The sequence below is a fragment of the Telopea speciosissima genome, chromosome 9 (genome assembly GCF_018873765.1).
Source record: "Telopea speciosissima isolate NSW1024214 ecotype Mountain lineage chromosome 9, Tspe_v1, whole genome shotgun sequence".
Classification (NCBI taxonomy): Eukaryota; Viridiplantae; Streptophyta; class Magnoliopsida; order Proteales; family Proteaceae; genus Telopea; species Telopea speciosissima.
Window position 1 is genome coordinate 35,347,142 of NC_057924.1, and position 16,171 is coordinate 35,363,312.

At 40.3% G+C, this 16,171-nt stretch overlaps 1 protein-coding gene across 1 annotated transcript; it reads right to left on the reverse strand.

Annotated features, from left to right (window-relative positions):
- Nucleotides 1-11,912: 11,912 nt before the first annotated feature.
- On the reverse strand, nucleotides 11,913-15,443 carry LOC122638844 (probable alpha,alpha-trehalose-phosphate synthase [UDP-forming] 7). The gene is made up of 4 exons (XM_043831693.1): nucleotides 15,435-15,443; nucleotides 13,509-15,289; nucleotides 13,127-13,400; nucleotides 11,913-12,797 (listed from the first exon to the last, which is right to left on the reverse strand). Exons 1-4 carry the CDS (start codon nucleotides 15,441-15,443, stop codon nucleotides 12,465-12,467), a joined length of 2,397 nt encoding a protein of 798 aa, XP_043687628.1. The 3' UTR covers nucleotides 11,913-12,464.
- Nucleotides 15,444-16,171: the final 728 nt, after the last annotated feature.

The following is a 16,171-nucleotide window of genomic DNA, read 5'->3' on the forward strand; positions in this document are numbered from 1 at the left end:
TTTATCGGATATATATATAAGTCATTTCTTTCCCACAGTTGTCTCTATTATTTGCTACTATTATCATATTTCACCCTAGTTAGTCTTCTCCCTAGGCTTCACACACACTCCAATTGTTCTTGTTGGAAGCTTTTAAGTTAGACCCTAATTATATATAATAAATCAAGAGTCTATGAGACTGTGGTTGGTGCAGAGCATCACGCTCTGATACCATGCTATCACGCCCCCATTCCAGTTATGGAATAAGTTGGTATAAAAGGGGTGACTAGGACGACACATATCATCCTATTAAGCTGCCCGGATCACAAATACAGTATCCCAACACACAGTCATAACTAATATTAAAGCATTATAATATCAGATGATGAGAGTACTGTAGTTAATACATTTCCCCGAGACCACCAAATAACTACCAAAAGTATAACAACAAATGTTTATACAAGGGCTTCATGACCAAAAAACAAACAAAAAGGGACCAAGTCCCGAGTATCATCACGGCCCATAGGCACAATCATTATAAGGGCATCCGTCACCGTGTTCCTCTGACATAGCCTCCGGATCCTCAGTATTGATGTCATCATATGCTGAGGATTAGACCTCGAGTCTTGTGAGATATCCACCATCTGCATCATAATCTAAAAAGTGTACACACAAGGGGGTTAGCTCCACTGAACCAGTGAGGGGATGGGGATGCACAAACATACAGTTCGCACATAGACCATGATGCATGTACATGTTTGTAGATTTTCCACCTATCACACAGTCTAATTCAATGGTATATGCTACTATAATAACTCGAGAAACACTGTGGGTCCTTTCATTCTCGCCACAATGCAACCTCAGCTATTACCATGGGGCCCGCATAGGTCGAAGCCTTAATACCACCCAGAGGCAGACCCCGATGATTAGTGATCACCCTTGACCTGGCCTCTCTCCCCCACAGGCACAAGGAGCCCTACTCACCCAACACTCAAACCTCTGTTGGTAAGGGTCATAGAATAGGGAAGCAAAACCTAACCGCAGTTATACTTCTTGTAAATCTTATCATTTCGAGAGGTATTCTAAGTACATCAATGTCTCATACCATTTAGCACCCGGGTACCAGCACGATACGATGCATACAAATCAACATGGCATGCAATAAAGATCATATACATTTCTGGGGTTTCGGTACCGATACTTCCCAGCACCGTAACCGGATACAAGGATGAAACATATCTCACAACATCAATATTTCAATCAAGTAATAAAGAATATGTAAAGTATGAAATCATGCATAATTATGATGCAAAAAATTCAATAAATGTACATTTAATAAGGTCAAACCCAAATAAATGCCCAAAACCCACTAACTATAAAGATCACGTTCCAATGTTACAGGTTTGTCACTGTCGTTGATTAACATGCCTCAAGATATGAGTTTTTTATCCTAGGGAAAGAGTGAAAACAATATTAAACAAGTGGTGAATAGAATCCCAAAAGGTATCCCTTAAATCACCCAAGTATAGGGCTTCAAAGGCAGGGCAGTTTTATGGGTGGTTTTAACCCAATTCCTAAAACCGCACGTAAAACCTCTCAAGTCAATGGCTTTTAAGCCTGGTGATTTTATGAGTGGTTTTACCCAAATCATAAAACTGCAGGTAAAACCTCCCAAGTCAATAGCTTATATTGGGGGCAGTTTTAAGGGCAGTTTTACATAGTCTCCTAAAATCGTATGTAAAACCTCCCAAGTTTAACTCTGAGATTGAAGGGGTTTTTCACATAGGGTTTTAATCCTAGAGCGTTTGAGTGCATTAAGACAATAAAGGGGCTTCCCCCTAGGTTGCTTAGGGTCCTAAGACCTTATTAGGTCCATACAACCAAAGGATTCAAGAGGAGAATCCTTGAAGAGCCTAATCTAAAGCATAGTAAGATAACACGCCCTAAGTCTTACAAGTAGGGTGCAATGGTGGGTCTTAAGGGTCATGAATAGAGTGTAATGATCACACAATAACACAGGGTGGAGGTTCCAAGTGGAATCCTAGGTCAAGGTCTTCCCATTACCCCAAATCCCCAAACCCAAAAATAGAAGAGGGAAGAGAGTTTCATAGCCTACCTGACCAAAACAGAGGAGCTCCACGTTTAGGACTCCAAGGGGTGGGGTCTTAAGCCTTCAGCCAATCTCCTCCACCCACCTTCTTCCTTGCTATCTTCCATGTTTTGGGTAGACGGGAGGAGTTATGACCAATGAATGCTTATAAGGTTCTATTTATAGTAAGTGGAAACTCAAGGTCTATTTGGTTGGGTAGTAACTAGGTCAAAACACATTTTTGAGTTAAACTTGGTTAAATGGGTCCACCCATTGGTCCCACAAGGAAAAGAAGATTGTGGATGGGGTCCACAAGGGGATGGAGATTGTGGATGGGGTCCACAAGATATGGGGACACCAGTCCCTAGCACATTTCCCAAGGTAAGTGGGACCCATAACAAAACACTCCACAAACAGCTAAAATAGCTTGGGTAGTTTTATGGATGGTTTTACTCATAACATAAAACAGCAGGTAAAACCACCTAAGCAAAGATAGGTTGAACTCCACATCAAATATCCCCTGCTTTGTCCCTCACTTCGAGGACCCAAAGAGTAAGGTAAACAAGTAAAACAAAAGGCTAGTAACTTACCCATCAACTGCCACAGTGTGTTCCCCGTGATCTCGAAGAGTTTCCCCACTGGAATGCCAAGTTCATTACTAAAAGAAGTGTCTAAATGGGGTGACACAGGATGTGTCCTCCGATACTCCTCGCTCTTAGGGCTGCTACTAGGAGGGTAGTCAACAAAGTCACCATCGATGAATTTTTCCTACTGCCAGTTGAGGAACCTTTCTTCGACAGGTAGATCCGTGAAGTGGTCAATGATCTTGTAGTTGGGTTTGACCATCATGGAGAACAGCTCACCGGCATATGTGGGAGCATCATCTCCAAGTCATGAGGATAAAAATAGAATATTAGGATTTAGGGTGCAGGTATAAAAGCTACACACTTAAACCTTCGACTTCACAAACAGCCAGGGCTTCCTCCTCACATGCAGCCGGGACTTCCTCACCACGGGCAAACATACCTCTTCCACCACCACCATGAGAGGATCCTCAATCAAGCCCACCAGGTTGGGGTTCATGATACAACGCTTTAGAGCTTTGGAGCAGAAGATGGATGAAAATTTCCCATCTTTATAGATGGTTGTTTCCGAATTTGTTGAGATCGGGGAGAGGTTGGATGGCATAGAAGCTCAACTAAACACAGTAAAGACTTGGAGGTCGCCACCTCAAACGATGGAGAAGGGAAAAGGGAAGCGAAAGGAGAAGCAGTAAACTTAGGATTTCTATTTTCAGTCCCTAGTTTGTTATGTACTTTTTTTATTAGTCATTAGATTAGTTTCTATTTTCTTAGGACAACAATGAATATGGAGGTATTATGATGTAATTTTATTTTAATTTGAGTTTTGTCGTCCTTGGACGGACCTACTTATGTAAGGATGGTATTTTAATTAATGAATTCAGCATTTACTATTTAAATGCCTTCTCTTATTGTCTTCTATTATGAATTGTGTATTGTTAATGTTTTTATTAGGCGTTTCCTAACATTTAGTAAATTAGTTGTGGGTTGAACCAGTCGATGAACATGGCAGAGCAAAATGTCTCTAATACCATACTGTCACACCCCACTCCCTAAGGCTAGGTAGTGTGACTAGGATACACCCCTATATCCTACACCAACACCAAGATCTAGATCTACATTTGCAGTACCATGATCATCAAACCAATAATGTAAATACAATCAGAGTAGCAGTGGAAGCATAATAACATAAAACATAATATCACGGAAGCTAATAAGATGATATCATATAGGTAAGTTGAAACTTATTCCATCACCACAAGGTTTATCATCCATACTATATTTATATACAAGTATATATACCAAAAACCAAGGAATAGAACCATACTTAATTACATTTCCAAAACTGAATAAAGTAATGTAATTGTTTCGATGGGCTTCAAGCCCTACAGTGCCCCGTACGCACAAGCCTCACATGTACATTCCTCTTTGTGCTCCTCCTAGCCGAGAGCACTCCATACATCTAGCCCGTCACCATAAGGATAAGTAGGATCCACTCAGTTGGTTCCGTCATACCTACATCCACATCTAAAGAGAGAGGACCCTCGAGGGATGAGCTTCACCAAGCCTAGTGAGCAATTAGATCACACAAGCAAGCACGGGTATTCATGATTTCACAAATAATATGATGCATGAATGCATTGATTGATTTTCCACCTAACACCACAACTAAGTCGGGGTCTAGTACTTGTAATACCCTAGGCATCATCCTTAGTCCCAACAATGGAGGAGCCCAACGATGTCAAACCCGAGTTGCGATGGGAGCCTACGGTACTGAACTCCCCATAGATCGTCCACAAACCCCCTCTTATAAATCCCATCCTAGCGTTTAGTCCAAAAAAATGGTCGGCATCTGAACTTCTTGGTGGGCCACGTCCATGGGTTGTCTGACACCTAACCCCCTATTGACAAGGGTTATAGCACCATCCTAACCAGCATACAACTATATGCATGATAGGGTACACATATGTATATGCTAGAGGTCGACTCCATAGTACCGAAATCACGATTGGCCCGACTATCCTCTCGTCCCCTCTATCGTACACATACACCTACCAAAAGTACGGAAAATGTGATACCAAAGTCACAGTCGGCCGGTCACAAAGCCGTTTTCAACCTAAATGTAGCAATTATCTCTAATGCAACAAATATCTCTACATGAGCATAAAAATAAATAACTCATGGCAATCCCAAGTCTAGCACCGACTCATGGCACTTGGATCCCACCTCACACATTCATCTCATAACCACAATTTACATTCTTAATCCATCACATGTCCATTACACAACCATTCTCTCATTCACAACGCAATCCATAACATAATCAAGTGTTAAACATAAGCCCTAGCTAGTAGCATTGAACATGGTCTGCAACCTAAAACATCTAACCCTAACCTATCATTCATATAAGAGTTTATAATCTAATCTAACATTCATAGTGAGCATTTCACACTTATCATGATAGGCATATAAAACATACCATATGCATGTATGACATTCACAAGGCATATGGGAAAAACACTCCAAAATTAAGTTCAAGTATCTAATCCACTAAGAAATCATCGTAATTAAATGATCTTGGGTTCCCGTGCACATGTATGCCTTTACAGCAGGTGGAAATTACCCTAGATCGTCAAGTTATAGGTGTACATTAGTTGGGAAGAGGTCTGGGGGTCAAACCCTTGAAACAATAGGAATTTAGCATGTGCGAACTGTGCTTGCGGTCTGTGGACTCCATCATCTGCAAGCCTGCGGTCTGTGCAGGCAGACCACAATTCCTGCAGAGATTCCAATCCTGATGAAGAAGCTGCGGATGATGTCTACACAGTCCACAAACATCGAACGCTGAGGACATTTTTGCTGTATTTCAGCAATGGCCCAAGTTGTGGATGGTCAATGTCCAAGGAATCAACAGGGGCTCCAATGGGGAGTAATTCTAACCTCCTAGGGTTGCAAATGATCGTTGGATCCCATCCCAATTAGGGTTCTACATTGGAATTAGGTTCTAGACCATGAAATCCCCAATTCAAGGTGCATTAATGGTGGTTTAATGGTGGTTAGGTAATGAGGCTAGGAATTTGTACATTAGGGTTTGAAATTGATACTTCCAACATTCAATTGAAGGAATAAATCAATTAGAGCAACAAGCCCTAAGGTCTAAACTTGAATTAGCAATCAACCACCTAAAACCTTAAGTGAAATCAATAGAAACAAAGAGGGAAGGAGGTTGGTCACTGTGGAAATCAATTGGGATAGCAAGGGGAAGTGTTTCTGAGCTGGGAATAGCTCTATCCTTTTATTCCTCACGAGCTCCTTGGTTGGGTTGAGCTCCAAAGGTGTTGGAATGGTGGTGGAGCTCAAGAATGGCTTGGATTGAAAGGTGGGTCAGCAAATGGAGTCTTCTTCCTTCTTCTTCCTTTTCTTTTCTTCTTCATCTTCCTTTCTCTCCTCTCCACTTTTTCTCCTCTCCTCCTTACTGGAAATGTGAGTAGATGCTAGGGTTTACCAATTATAAAATAAAACACTTAGAGTGTGTTTGGTAACGTTCAGAACAGCATTCTGAAAAGTTCTTTTGTTCAAAAAGAACAAAAAAACATGAAAAAGTGTTTGGCTTTGCGGTTCGTTTTTTCATTCTTTTAGAATGAACCGAAGGTTTTCATCACCAAAAGAACAAGAACGACAATTACATCGCAATATCGTGAAATCCCGTGATTTCGAGAAAAGAAGCCAACAGCCTCCTTGGGGGAAGAGAAGGGAATAGAAGGAACAGAGGAAGAGAAGGTACCTGCAACTACGGCCAAGGTAACCATGATCTCATCTCTCTCTCGCTTCCTCTCTCTGTCTCTCTCTCTCTCTCTCTCAATCTCTCTCTCTCTCTGTCTGGCTTTCTCTCTCTCTCTCTCTCTCTCTCTCTCTCTCTCTCTCTCTCTCTCTCTCTCTCTCTCTCTCTCTCTCTCTCTCTCTCTCTCTCTCTGTGTGTGTGTCTAGGTCATCCCTGTTGTGCGAAAATCAGCGGTTGATGGGGGTTTTTGTGTGTCATTGTGTCTCAGGAATTGGATCACCAACCCTATACTTGGAAGGATTCAGCCGAAAAGGTATGGGATTTTAGGAATTTTTTTGGTATGATTTGGGAATTTTGTATGATCTGTAATTTTAGGGATTTTTTTGGTATGATTTGAGATTATGGAATATGAATTTTGAAGAGGCCGTGTGCTTGTCTGCCATGTGAATTTAGGAGGAGATCGCACCGAAGCTTCGTTGATTATTATGAGAATCAAACATTATCTCCTCATACGATTATGGTGATTCTTAACCAACCACTTTACTGTCCACACGTCTTTCTTCTTACACGTATTCCCATCTTCCTTCCTTCCTTCTTTTCTTTCTTCTCGTCTTTCTCTACTTCTTTATTTCTTCACATCTTTGGAGTTTTTTTTTGTTCCCTCTTTCCATTCTTTTGGGTTTTCTCAGCCTTCTTTGAATCTTATGAGACTCAACCAGTTTCATAGCTCAAAGAGTTGTCAAAACCCACTTCTCTGTCTGTTCTGCTTTACTCGAAGTCTCTTATTTCCCCTTTCTGCAGAGTTTCTCAGGAACCTCTGTGTGTGTTTGAAAGATTATTGAAAATAGTCTATCTGGGTAGCTCCAAGAACTCTTCTACAGATTTTAAGAGTTGAGAAAAAGAAGAAAAAATTATCAGAAAAAAAAAAAAGAAGACTAGAAGGAAGAAGATGAAAATCCAATGTGATGTGTGTGAGAAGGCACCGGCAACTTTGACATTGAAGTTCATGAAGCAAACAAGCTTGCAAGCGAACATCAGAGGCTTCTTCTTCAGTGCCTCTCCAACAAGCTCCCTAAATGTGATATCTGCCAAGTAAATATTGTTGTACCTCCATATTTTTTATTTTCTCTAATTTTCCTCACCATTTTTGTCGTTTCCATGTATTGTTTGATTTGGTTCATTTGATTTTTTTTCCTCCCTTCTTTTGATTAACTTGCTTTGGGTATTGAAGTAAATATTCTGAAGATGGTGTTAGGCAACTAGGAACTACTTTCTAATCGTTTGAAGTGTTTTTATACCACTTTTATTCACTAAATGATAGAGATCGAGAATGCTTCAAGGTACTCAGACGTAGCGTAAGGCGTAAAATGACAACTTTAGTAGTTCATTAGCTTAAGATCCATAGAGTTTCTGATCGATGGAGATGTTGGTTGTATTTACATTATTCTGTGAGTAGTTTATGATGTAATTGGTATTAAAAAAAAAAAAAGGAAGGGGGAAAAAGAGAGAGAGAGAGGGAAGAATGAATCAAGATTAGATATCAGAACTATATATGGTAAAAGGAATAACAAATAATGAGCCAATGAAGCACAGTTTGCTATGTTATTAAAGCTTCCATAATCTAGAGCAGAAGATAAAAGACAAAAGAGGGGGGAGTCTTGTTAGAACTGAAAATTGTGGGTCATCCATGAGTCCATTTATGGGCCCAAAAAGGGCTGGACATTCAATGGAGCCTGTTAAAGATACATGCATGGGAGGGTAGTCTTAGCTAAGTAATTTGGGATTTAATTGTTATATTGTTTCTCTTTCCTATTATAGTTATATTTCAGTTTCCTATTGTAATTAGGTTCTAGGCTTAGCTAGGCAAGAGGTGTTAGAGTCCTATTTCCTTTGTAACTCTTATTTGGCTTTCTAAATATAAAAACATGAAGGCTGGTATGATATACACACCATCTATCATCCAACTCTCTTCCCATCTTCTCTTCTCAGTGATTGTACAACTCAGAATAGATAAACAAGATTAAAATTCAAGCAAGAACTATTGGAAACAAACAGTAGTATGGACAGTTTTGCTGTCTATATGCAGGAGCTAAAGCAGGCCAACGGATTTGAACCTGAATGTAGGAAATAATATTCTGACCTATAGAATCAATGAGAAGAACAGTGCACTACAGGGGGCTGCAGAAATCAATTCTAGTTGTAGGAAACAATAAAAGGAAATTTGTAGGTGGGATGGGCTTTTTTTGGTTACTTTGGTATACTGTAGGTACATTGTAGCATATAATTTATGGCTGAGTGTTGGTGTTTCACCTGATGGTATATTCTGCATGATGGAAAAACAGGTCTAAAGTTGAATGAAATCTATATAAAAGTGGTGTTACTGTCTGGTTAGGAAACAGTATGTTGATAAACAAAGTCCTTATCAACTTCCTTTTCTCTTTATGACTACAGAAAACACCATGCTAGTTTTGGTCAAGGCAACCCTAAGGAAAGTTCAGATTCCAATCCAATAGGCAAAATCGCATATGGACACAACCAGCAAAGTAAACTGGTGATATCTCCCAAACAAGAAATCTGATCAGATTCCAACACTATTTACTTCAGATCTGTCCATCAGATTTGAGCCAAAATTTGGGAAACCATTCTTCTCCATATAATTGACCTTCGACCAGCTTTTGGACCATATCTGAAACTTTGATTTACTGTTATTAAATTTATTTTTAAATCTGGGTTTCTAAATCTGTCACTGTGAAAACCATCCAAGAGAATTTGAAACAGGTCAGATTTTAATAAGATATTGATCATGAGATGTGATCTTCATCCCAAAAGGACTTGATTGGATGATATTGATCTGGGTATGACATGGGAGGATGGTTCAAACTTAAACTTTTGATTTCTGTTCTGGGTACCCTAGGGGGGACTATCATATGATAAGTTGATTCAACGTTCATATCCATACCTTTTCTTCCTTTACTTTTTTCCACTCACATAGGAGAAAGGGGATTGGGGAAGACAAAGAAATTACTGTGAAAGGAAGCAATGAATGGCAGGTAAGAGCAGGGCCCATCTATGTTATCTCTTAGGACCAATTTCAAAAGGTTCTGGCATTGGCACCACCATTTTTCTGTTTGTACTAATTGCCTTTTCTTTGAAAAACAAAAAATTTCTTTACTTCTCATGTCCAAAATAGCCAAGTGTTTCAGTTAGTTAAGATCATTCAGTCTATGGAATCTCCTGGCTTTCTAGAATCCAAAAGAATGGAGAATATAATTTGGTTTAATCTGTTGTGTTAATTCATTAACAACTTGATGGGCCTTTAGCTCAAATTGGTAGAGCACTTGGAACATGAGCATGTTCCAAGAGGATGATGGTTCAAGTCCACCAAGGCCCTCTTTATTCAACTATTCATAGCATAGTTAGTTATGCCACTAATCCACTCAAGAACCTAATTTTAATGGCATCTTTGAAATTTGACATCTTTTTATACTTACTTTGGTTATGTTAATGAGATATTTTAATTTTATGCTAAGGTTGGTAAGAGAAAAGGATTTTACAAGTCTTTTTTTGGTATAATTGACAAAGAAATGGCATTATTGTAATTAATATCAAATAGGGAAGAACAGATTTTACCAAATATCATTTTCGTTTTGAACAGCGTTCTTGAGAACATTATCAAGCGGTCATTTTCGGTCTTACAACGCCGTTCTAGACCAAGAACGCAAAAGAACATTTCTAGTCAAGAACGGGCATTCTTTGTTCAGACCGTTACCAAACGCAGCCTTAGGGTTTGTTTTGCTGGGACAGCTTATTTGCCTTAAAAGTGTTTAAAACACAGTTGGGCCAAAGTGGGCATTAGATTAGGTGTCCCAATGACTAGGATAGGTCAAATAGGTCCCAAGCCACCTAGGAACATTAGATGTCAAGTCCTAGGTCAAACCATGTGGGGTCCAAACACAAAGATTTCATTTCTGGGCAAAATAAGCATGTGCGGACTGTCTGTGTGGTCTATGCATTCGATCATTTGCAGGATCATCCTGCATGATCTGCACATGCCAAAAGTTGCAGAATTTGGCTCCAATTGACTCAGGGTTTTCTCCAGGGTCTTTGTACATGCAAGGGGACTTTGTCTATATGATTAATATGACCTAAATGCATATGTTGCAAGGTATAATTCATCCAATTAGGTCATGGACAGACTTACCCTTAGACTCTGGAAGTAGTTTTGGCATGAGGTCCAATCATTCCGCTGCCGGTCCTACATGCAATGTTCTGATTAGCCCAGATTAGGGTGTGATTGTAGCATCTTCTTTGCAAACAAACAAACAAAACTGGTGTGTAGATGTGTACCCTCGGATTCTTTTCTTACCTCAAATATGCTTCTTTGACTAAGCAACCAATCAAACCTCTTCTTAATCACAGATTATTAACTACAGATTATTGATTGACTAAGGAGTCAACTAGTTTTTGGAAAGATCCTAGGTTCCTGTCGGCAGACCCTCAAGGTTCGGTCCTTTAAAAGGGCCTGTTTTGAGAGAGAAACCAATAAGAGCGTTGTGGCCTACGCCAGCACTCCCATGTGTCTATCTCTCTCCTCCTTAAAACAAAGGGGCAGAGATGTCTTTTCACATGGGAAGGAGAGAGATAGACTCATGAGAGTGCTGGCGTAGGCCACACTCCCGGATGAGAACTTTTTCCCATAAAACTAACTTCAAACTAGTTTTGGAAACAAGCAATAATTATTTGCTCCTACTTTCAGAAAGAAGCAACTTCTCGTAATTAAATGGATTAAACAAGCAAATAGGGACAAATTGTTGAAAAGATGGAATTCAGACTCGTAGTAAGATACAAACAAAAACCTATCGAAGCCTTCTTCCAACTAAATCCTTTTTATTATTAATTTAAAGTCATACCAGCAATTAAACTAACTAGAGTTGGAAATAACCTACTTTCTGAAATGATCTTACACAACTCAACTCAAATAAGCCTTGTTCCAATTATTATCATCCACAATCACACAAGTCAACTAAACCTTATTCCAATAAATTGATCAACTGGGATGATTGTCATGTATATTTTTGGGCAAAATCCATGATTATCATTGTTCCCTTAATTTAATAACTGTAAACACTTAAAAACTCGTCCAACCCAACCTGGACAAGGGTGCATCAGGCCAACAACCAGTATTGGAAAAGCTGCAAAAAAACCCAAAAAAACGCTAGATACAGTAGTGGTTGCATCAGTTTGGAACCAGTATAAAAAAAATTTAAATATGATATTATTCATGGATTCTTGAACTTCATTGGAATGACTTTAGCATCATACATTTAGGATTGGTTTTCTTCATGGGAAAGTCTTAGTTTCAGGTGCAGAACACAATGTGACCCATGAATATTTGTCTCCGACATTCACATACTCAGATAACCCAAATAAGCAATGGAGTAAAAGGAAGCTACAACAACTTCACTCAAAAGAATGGAAGGGGAAAAATTAGCAACTATATTATCAGTAATATATTCCATATTACATTCTAACAACCAGCCAATATATGCATTTGTCCTGCTGTCTCTCACCTCCCAAAAGTTTCTAGGCAGCCACAAAAGATCTTCTAACCCTGTTGTCTGGCTCCTCGCTAAAAAGCTGAAAGTGAACTATGGCTACACAAAAAAAAAATGGCATTTCTTTCATTTCTTTCAGTTGAGTCGAGTCTTTCCACATATATAAAGCTTTAGCAATGGTTAACCCATTCAAATGCTTGAGCCGATGCAGCAGAAATACTCCCGCCGTCAGTATGTGAGTACTCTTTACTGCTTTATAACTTACAGGGATATTCCAACCTGCTGGTGTTTACTCTTTTTAGCAATCCACCACCCAAATCACAGTAGGCCACAAAGAATCTTCAAACAAAATTTTCATTTAACTGAACTGTGCAAATGACAATTGCCTCTTCCAGTTCCAGGCTTCCATAATCTTCCCAAGTTTTCATTGATAGAGCACACGGGTGTCCCCCAAGACAAGGAAGCACTGGAGGAAGAGGTCAAGGCTCCTCTGCAGTTCCTGCTTCGGGGAATGATGAATCAGATGATTTCGGGGATGTTAAATCAGATGCTTCAGCAAGAGCTTCCAGCATGTTGATGACCTCAGTTGTGTCATCCAAATAATACTTGGCTTTACTTGGCTTCTGCCCAACTGTGCAGGCAAATAAAGCAGTATGGTAAGAAAGGATATTCTTGTTCATAGCATCACCGATGATCTCAAACATGTCCTCATCTGATCTGTCATCCCCGACACATAGCACAAAATCTGATTGCCTCCCTTTCTCAGCCATGGTAGTGAAGATCTTTTCTGCAATGAGACCTTTGCTGACTCCCTGAAATCCAAAGGACAAGAGACATCAGATATATATATCCCCGAGGCAACAAGACATTATTAGCATATGCCCCTGGTTTACTCTCACATTACAGGGCTAACACAATAAAGACATACGTCCAGTTTCATCACACCATAATAATTCAATACCACTCTTCACTGGGAGAGACACTAGCACAAAAAATATAAATAGTTTGGATGATTTTAGTTAAGGTGACAGATTGAAACTATATTCTTCAATCAGGTGATAAAGTGGTTTAACAAAAGAAACAATCACATGCTAAATTAGATAGCAAAGATTGAAGCCACAACTGAAAATAGAAAATGTACCTGAGGCTTCACTTCGACAATGAACTGACCACTCTTCACGGCAACTGGTTCATTTGCTAGCACACTCTCTAGGTGATCCAGCAGCTCCTTTGCTTGAGAGGATCCAAAGCCGGGGTCCGCATCCCTATGGTGCCAAACCAAGGCACTCTCCTTAGTTTCAATGGAAGAACCATCCGTAGATTCTGTATACAATTTCATTACAGGCTCAGCCATTTGTGTCCACCCAAAATCAATATTCTGCCCGCAGATTTCCCATTCATCATCACGCAACCACCTACGATATCATACCATTATAAGAACAGTAGCATTTCAAAATCCAGACTAAAGGGAGCTTAAATAAAGGATATTCTAAAAACACTAAAGAAATAAAAAAGATGCATACCTCAAGAAGTAACCGTGCTCAGCTGCAATCCCGAGCCTCTCACATGGAGAAAACCACATTCCCAGACTTTCCCTCCCTCTTCCGCTAACAATGAAGACTGTGTTCTTATCATCACCACATAGTATGTTAAGAATGGAGATAACCTCTTGACTTGGTTTTTTGTTTATGGAGGTTTGAGGCATGACAGTGCCATCATAGTCCAGTAGTATGGCTCTGCTCTTAGCCCTTGAGTATGCTGCAACAATGGCATCTAGGGAAAGCTTTCTGAAATTAGGATCAAGTGCCACAACCCTGAAACCGAAACTCAACCCAATTCCCCAACATCTTCTCCTGAAATGATCTTTACAAGTTCTCTCCAAATCTTGCAAGAAACTTCGCGCCCAAAAAGCCACATCATGGGTGCTTATATAGCGGTAATGGTTCTCATGCCTCAGCTGTTTCTCAGCATCTGCCATTGAAATAGCTTCATTCATTGCCTCTGCAGTGGCGTCAACATTCCATGGGTTGATCCGTATCGCTCCACTAAGTGAAGGCGAACAACCAATGAACTCTGACACCACCAGCATGCTCTTCTTTGGCCCTGTTGACTCTGAACTCGACCCAGCTACAGAGGCACCCTGCCTGCACACGATATACTCATACGGAGTAAGGTTCATACCATCCCTCACAGCCGTGACAACGACACACTCGGCAATAGTGTAGAAGGCCATTCTTTCACTAACCGAAACAGGTCTATCAATGAACACCACCGGTTCATAACCAGGGTGACCGAATTGTTCATTAATCCTCCTGCAACTCGCCTGTATTTCTTCTTGTATCTCTTCAAGATTTCTCCCTTGACCCCTGGCAGGATTCGCAATCTGAACAAGTACAGCCCTTCCCTGCCACTTGGAGTGTAACTTGAGCATCTGTTCCATTGCCAAGAGCTTCAGATTAATCCCTTTAAAGATATCCATATCATCAACGCCAAGCAATACAGTCTTCCCCGCAAACTGCTGCTTAAGCTCTGCAACCCTCCACTCCTCATCAGCCTGTCTCAGCACAGAACAAATCTGACCCATGTGGATTCCAACGGGCATGATCTTGATCCCAACAGTCCTTCCATAATATTCCAACCCAATGTAACCTCTCTTGGATTGATAATCCAAACCCAACATCCGACTGCAACAGGAGAGGAAATGCCGAGCATAGTCGAAAGTGTGGAAACCAATCAGGTCTGAATTCAACAGTGCCTTGAGGATCTCTTCCCTAACAGGTAGAGTCCTGTAGATCTCAGATGAAGGAAATGGGCTGTGGAGAAAGAAACCCATTCGCAAACGGTTGAAGCGCCTTCTCAAGAAGGTGGGAAGCACCATGAGATGGTAGTCATGAATCCAGACGTAGTCATCTTCTGGGTTAATCACCTCGATCACCTTCTGCGAGAAGAGTTTATTCGCAGAAACGTACGCTTCCCAAAGAGCACGATCAAACCTTCCACCATTATCAGCCGAGAATGGGAGCATATAATGAAACAGAGGCCAGAGCTGCTGCTTACAGAAACCCCGATAGAATTTGTCGAAGACATCTGAAGGGAGGAAAGCAGGTACAGATTTGAACTTCTCGAGCAGAACCTGAGACACATCGTCCTGCTCATTCCCCTCTACTTCGACCTTCAACAGCCCAACATAGATAACTTCCATGTCTTTAGGCAAGCCATCCTTGAGCTGCAACAGTAACGAATCTTCATCCCAACTGAAGCTCCAGCCTTTGTTATCGGGCCTTCGCTTGGCTTTCACGGGCAGCTGGTTGTGTGAACATTTGAATAATTGATTTCACTACAAAAGAACAAGTGTGACCACAGTCATAGTAAGCTTTTTTCACTCTGTGGTTGAGGTTCTCACGGTTTTCCTCTCATTACATAGTCTCACTTCACAAGTTTCTTATAACCTTCACCATGACCCAGAAAGAGTCATCTTTACACTTTTTAGGTAAACAAAAATGATCCCTCAGAGCCAGCCAATAAATATCGATATTGTGAACTAAATTCCTACTACATCCAGATGAGGTGAACCAAGCCTTTAGCCACCAAAACCGTGTTAACAGTGTTGTGAAACCCTATGAAATGAATGAAACATAATATACAGTACAGAAAAAATTATCCGGTCACTTGGAAGTAAGGTGAAAAAGAGAAGGAAAATCTATAGAGCAGGGGAATCTACAGTTATGACTTCTTGTGTATGTTTAACACTAATCATCAAAATGATTAGATTATTATGCAACACAAATGGACATCCAATAATCCAGAACACAAAAATCTTGATTGAACAGTTTAATGGAACCCTAGGTTAATAGTTCACTTACAATTTCTTGTTTTCCCTTTCTGCAGATGGATGATGATGAGTTGCTCCAAGTAATGGTCACCGGAGAAGAAATCGTAGAACTTAATTCTCGACAAAGCTGGAAGAAATCGCTGGAGATGAAATCGCCCACGGTGGTTCTGCTCTTCGCGCTCCAACGGGAAGAATCTGGTCTTGCCCTAGTAATTTTTCCCTAAAAATTACTAAGAGGGTAAAATCGACATTTTCTATTTTGGGTGATACTAAGAGGGTAAAATCGACATTTTAGCTTTGGGGGGTAACCCTGTTTAACGTCAGGGGGAAGGTTGCCATTTTGACCAAGTTTGG